General features: G+C 55.7%; 1 protein-coding gene across 5 annotated transcripts in view; it reads right to left on the reverse strand.

The window, feature by feature from the left end:
* Nucleotides 1–5,563, reverse strand: part of ECE1 (endothelin converting enzyme 1) — a 12,397-nt gene that overhangs the window by 5,581 nt on the left and 1,253 nt on the right. For 2 of the 5 annotated variants that reach the window (XM_008632464.2, XM_017732735.1), the window contains exons 2-5: nucleotides 3,474–3,560; nucleotides 2,420–2,561; nucleotides 1,497–1,709; nucleotides 69–193 (exon numbers count right to left, since the gene is read on the reverse strand). In XM_008632464.2, coding sequence (XP_008630686.1) covers nucleotides 69–193; nucleotides 1,497–1,709; nucleotides 2,420–2,561; nucleotides 3,474–3,560 — 567 coding nt within the window. Of the gene's footprint in view, nucleotides 1–68; nucleotides 194–1,496; nucleotides 1,710–2,419; nucleotides 2,562–3,473; nucleotides 3,561–3,641; nucleotides 3,661–3,994; nucleotides 4,221–4,617; nucleotides 4,718–5,563 lie in introns of those variants that run through there. The other 3 variants (XM_017732737.1, XM_017732736.1, XM_017732738.1) reach the window with 3 other exon arrangements.

Consider the following 5,563-nt stretch of genomic DNA (forward strand, 5'->3'; position numbering starts at 1 on the left):
CCCACGACTGAGCTTTTCCCCCCATTTTGCAGAGGGAAGATGGCTTTTCCACAAGGACTGGGACAAACCTTTTGGATGAGCTCTGTGAGTGGGGTAGCACGCAGCTCCTCGATCTTGCTCTCATTCATGCAGGCTTGGTAATAGCGCTGTGCTTTGCGCTCTGCCTCGCTTGACACATTGGCCGTGGTGTTTTCTGTGGGAGGGACCCAGGGAGAATCACAGGGGGCCCCTGGGATGGGCCCCTGGGAGCCAGAAGGATTCAGCCCCATTTGTGCAAGGCTAGGCTCCAAAAAGGTGCCAAGGATTGTCCCAATAGTCCCCACCATGCTCCCAAGAGCATCCCATTGGCCCCAGCCCTTCCTGGCCTCCTGCCCCCCCGTCTCATTTCCCACCCACAGTGACTGCCCCAACTCTTTGGGGACAAAAGATAAAGAAAGAAAGAAAAAACAAAAAGCATTTTTCCAGCAGCTCTGGAATTCCTAGCATCATCCAGCCCTGGGTGCTGCCCTTGCCTCTGAACTGGTGCCCCCAGCCCTGTATTATTTATTCCTGCAAAAAGGAACAATAAACCCATTTTTCTCCTCTGCCTCCAAAACCTTCCTTTCATGTCCCCAGCTAAAATTCTGCTTCCCCAGAGGGTTTTTGGGGTTTTTTTATTTATTTTCCTGATGACACAGCTTGCACCTTTGGCTTCCCAGCTGTGTGGTTTTATTAACTAAAGGTCCCTCAGCTCCAAGGAATTCAAGGAAATGCCGAACGCGACCACTTGGCTGGCCGCCCAGTCTCTTCTCCCGGTAAAACCAGTGCCAGATTTCTGCGGGAAAAGCCAGGGACGAAGCTGTTCCCGCGCCACCCCCTTTCTCTCAAAAGACAACGCTTTTCCCAAACCTTCTCTTTCCAGATAATCAGCCCTGGCGCAGTGGAAAGTGCTGATAAGGAGCCAGTTGTTTGCTCAAAGCTTGAACAAACCATCCCAGCCAGTTGCTCGGATAAGCCGCTCTGCTTCGGTGTTCGCACGCACAGGCTGAGCCCAGGATCCTCCCTTTGCTGGGGGAGTTTTGGCCCCCCAAAAAATGGCCATATTGGCAGCCAGCCCCCCAAAAGGCTGCTCACAAAGGCTGGAAGCTATAGGAACAGGAAAAATGCATATCCTTCGGGTGATACTGGGGCACTGCAGCCTCTGGATGCAGCCTGAAGTGCAAATCCTGAATTTCAGAGCTCCTGGGAATGCCACCATGGGGTTTACAGGGCAGAGGCCAGGACTCTTTTCTCTACTTGGCACCAAAGACTAGCAACACCACAGTCAAAAATCTCAGGACCATCTAGGAGAGCAAACACAGCCAGGACCTGTTTCTCAATGTCCTCACAGCATTTGTGTCACAGACTGGTTTGACGCTGGAGTTCAATCCCAACCTCACGTGCATATGTTTTTGGCATCCCCTGGACCTAACAGGGCCCCTGAGCAATGCCGGGTCCCACCACTCCCACACACTCACCCAGCAGGTGCTTCATGATGGCCTGGTTGTGCTCCCAGAGGTTGTTGAAGGTGCCCCAGCGCGAGTGACCATCGGGGAGGGGGTTGGCCTTAATCCAGCCCCCACAGGCGTAGCTGAAGAAGTCCTCGCAGGGATTCACGGCACGGTCCAGTGAGCTGAGGATGGAGCTGGTGACGGAGATGCAGGCTTCCGACAGGCACATGGCAGGCGGCCCTGGGGGAGGCAGGGACAGGTTCAGCTCCTCTGCTGCAGCAGGATGAGCAGCACCACAGAGCATCCTGCCCCGCACTGAAGGATGCGGGCAAATACCCCACTTGGTGCCTGAGCATCCCACCTGGTGCCTTAACACCCTGCCCTAGGGCAAGCAATATGGACTAGCATCCTGACCTATGTCTGAGCATCCGGCCAAATCATCCCATCCCAGGGCAAGCATCTCATCTTAGGCCCAAGGATCCTGCCCAGTGCCCAGTCATCCACCCTGGGGTGAAGGATGCAGGAAAACGGTCCATCCTGTGCTCAAGCATCAAGCAACAGGACAAAGGATCAGAGGAACACCTTATTCTGCACCTGAGCATCCTGCCCAGGGGTTAAGGGGTGCAGGTAGCCATCCCATCTTGAGCCCAAAGATCCCACCCCACACCTGAACATCCTGTTTGATACCTAAGAATCCTGTCCTGGGGGGAGGGGTGCAGGTAAGCATCTCACCCTTGCACCAAATATCCCACTCTGGGAACTCCCCAGCAACTCCCCTGGTAAAGGGGGCAGGATCCCTGCGCAGTTGTTTGCTCAAAGCTTGAGCAAACCACCCCCACCAGTTGCTCAGATAAGCTGCTCTGCTTCAGTGTTTGCACGCAGAGGCTGAGCCCAGGATCCTTTCTTTGCTGGGGGAGTTTTGGCCCCCAAAAAATGGCCAAAGGACTTACTGGCTCTGTACTGGAAGACGAGTCCCAGCAGACAGGCCACGAGCAGCACCGCTAGCACCCCCACCAGCACCACCAGCTGCTTCTCGGCACGCGTCCGCTCAGCCCAGCAGCCCCAGCTGCTCCGTGAGCTGCGGAAGTTCACCTGTGGGAAGAGCAGCGTCGTCTCCCCGCTGGCAGAAAAGCTCACTGATGCAGCCCCCATTTTGCTTCCTACAGCCCACAGCACGAATTAGCCCCGGCAAGGGATCCGTCATGGATCGGGCTGGGAAAGGCAGCAGTTGCCTTCCAGAAACCGGGCAGGAAGGGCGGCACAATGGCAGGAAAGGGAGCGGGATGAGCGTTTCGGAGGGCTCACCTACTGTCCCGTGCCACCCTGAACCCCTCCTCAAGCACAGCATAACCCCATGGCTGTCCCCGTCCCCACTGCCAGCACTGGGACAGGGTGGAGGCTGCATCGGGAAGTGCCTTAACAGGATACTCCCACTCAGCCGAAAAACATCCCCAGGAAACATCTCGATGTGACGGCAAGTGGAGACAGCCCCGCCGGGAAAAGCAAAAACACATTTGGGGCAGAAACCACCATTCTAGAGACTGATGGAGCTGGGATTGGGGCCAGGACAGAGAGCATCTCTCCAGACCTGAACCTTTCCCGGTGAGACCGGACACTGGCAGCCATGGGGTTTTGTCTTGCCACCCTCGGCCCTCTTTAAGCTGCTTTCCCACTGCTTGGGGAGAAATTAATCCCCTTCTGTGTGCAGACAAAATTCCCAGTGCTGCAGTAATTGCTCACCCCAACCATGCTGGGAAGGGGTTTGGGCAGCAGAAAAACTGGGAGGTGGAGTGTTGAAACAGTGGAGGCAGGATATGGCCCTGCTGGCTCCCCGTGCCAGGAGGGGAACGAAGGGCAGCAGTGGCAGGAGCCAACTGCTCTGCCCACACTGGACTTTACCCTCCAGACACTAGTCCCAGGTGGAAAACCCTTCTGCACCCCCTTTGCTGCTTGCCAGCACACAAAATGCCCTTTTTCCTCCCTAAAAGACACATGAAGCTATACCTGGAAGCCATTGGGGTATCCATCACCGTCACCAAGTGAGTCCAGGGGGTCTTCGTCATCCAGTGTTGCCCGCTTGTAGGTCGACATCTGCACAGGGAAATCGGCAACAGACGTACTCAGCGACCCGGGGTTGAGGAAGAGGACGAAGGACAAGGAAGATTTACACACTTTCTAAAGCCACCTTCTCCTCCGGGGAGCAAAATCCCGAATGGCTCTGAGGTAGTAAAGCACTACACAAACGCCTGAGGAAGGTTATGGAAAGCAAAGAGGGCCGGAGCCAAGAGCTGAGCAAAGCCCGAACCCGCCTCACTTTCCCCCGGGGCCGGGTTGTGCAACCTCCCCTTCAGCCTGGAATAAAGCCGGATCCACCTCCGCCCTACAGCGGGGAGAGGGACCCCCCTGTGCCAGGGAACCCCGGAGTGCCAGGCACCTGGGAAAGGCTGGCAGCAGAGAAAATGGCTTTTCACCCTGACACTACCGCCTCGCTCGCGCTCCACGCCCCATCTGTGAACCCTGTGCACCGTGAAACACCCGGAGACGTCCCTGCGAGCACCCAAAGGCGACAGCGCCAAGAATTTCAGCTGTGGACGGGCTCCCTCCCGGCGCCGTGTCTCCCGGGCATTATCTTGTGCCTGTGCCCGGCTCTTATCTCATCCCCGGCAGAAAAACAAGGAAAACCTCACGGGTTGGCAGCCGGCCCTTATCGTGCCACCGCGGCCGTTTCCTTCCCGCTGGCACTGCCCTGCTATCCAGCCGGATTGTCTCCCGACGGAGCAAACAACCCTCAACTCCCCACCGAGGGGCAGAGCACCCCAAAATCCACCCTGACCCTGCCACCGATGGCCCGAGCGGCACCACTCACAACCCTACACCCGCAATCAGCGCAGGGAGGGGGTTTACACCCATCTGGATGTCCCCATCCCGCTGCCATCAATCCCAAAGGGATAAGTTGATCAAAACCCCACACAGCCATGCCTCAGTTTCCCCTGGGAGAATGAAAGCACCGGTTCTCAGCCTGGTTTCCAATAGCAGCATTCCCAAACCTCCCTTTGCACACTTAATAACAAATCTCATCCTCTCCCTGGATCCCATCCCCTCCCCGGATCCCAAATCCCAGCCTCAGTTTAATTAACCACAAACCCACCTGGGGAATAGAAAGGGTTAAAACAAAGATGTGGTTTCCCTCCTTGGTTGTACCAAAATCTCTGTTTGCAGCCCCAAAATCTCCCCTGGGCGCCCGCCTGGAGCCTGAGAACCGTGTGGCAAAAGAGCCTCAACTGCAAGATTTTATCATGGGGAAAATCTCTGTTTAGATCCTATTTTTTTCCAACCCCTTTCACTTTTTTCCACCTATTTTAGTACTTCGCACATGGCTGAAATTGGCAGCTCCGGGCACAAATCCCCGCTCACGTGGTGGGGGGACCCATGAAGCCCCCGTGGCTCTGCAACACCAAATTCCTGGAACCCCAGCTTTCACTCCATTTCCTGAGGAAATGCAATTTTTTTCCCCTCAGTGATCCCCCACCCCGCCTACCCCAGCCTGAAACAGAAGGAGAAAGACCAAAAATTAATCCCTTTCTGTTCTCCTTTCACAAGGTATGTGCTGGCTCAATGCTGTACAAGCCATCAGAGAATCCAAACTGAGCCCAAGCTCCCCCAAAACGCCCCCGAGAGGCGCTGGGATCGACCCCCAGCATCCTTAATTTGGGGGAAATTGGGCCCGGGAAGTATTTTTAACACCCATATCCTCCATATTGGGGGCATAGTAGCACCTATGGGTGCTCCCCACCCCTCTCCAGTGGGAGCACCCCTTTTCTGGAGCAAAAAGACGTAGTTTTTGTCATATACCTCCCGCCTCCAAGCTGTTGCTTGCTTCAATCCGAATAAAAATGCGTTTTCCCAGGTCCAACAGGGTGGGGGGCACCACGGGGTGCACGGGGGGGACACCCACACTTTAACCCCCCACGCAAGGGATTTCCACTCTCTTTACAAGAATCTCAGCATTACCTTAAATAGCCTGGTTTTGCCCCAAATCGCTCCTCCGCTTTATAAACAATAAGCCCCACGTGCTCGGAGCCCGCACCCCCCCC

The sequence above is a fragment of the Corvus brachyrhynchos genome, unplaced genomic scaffold, assembly GCF_000691975.1.
Source record: "Corvus brachyrhynchos isolate BGI_N302 unplaced genomic scaffold, ASM69197v1 scaffold215, whole genome shotgun sequence".
Classification (NCBI taxonomy): Eukaryota; Metazoa; Chordata; class Aves; order Passeriformes; family Corvidae; genus Corvus; species Corvus brachyrhynchos.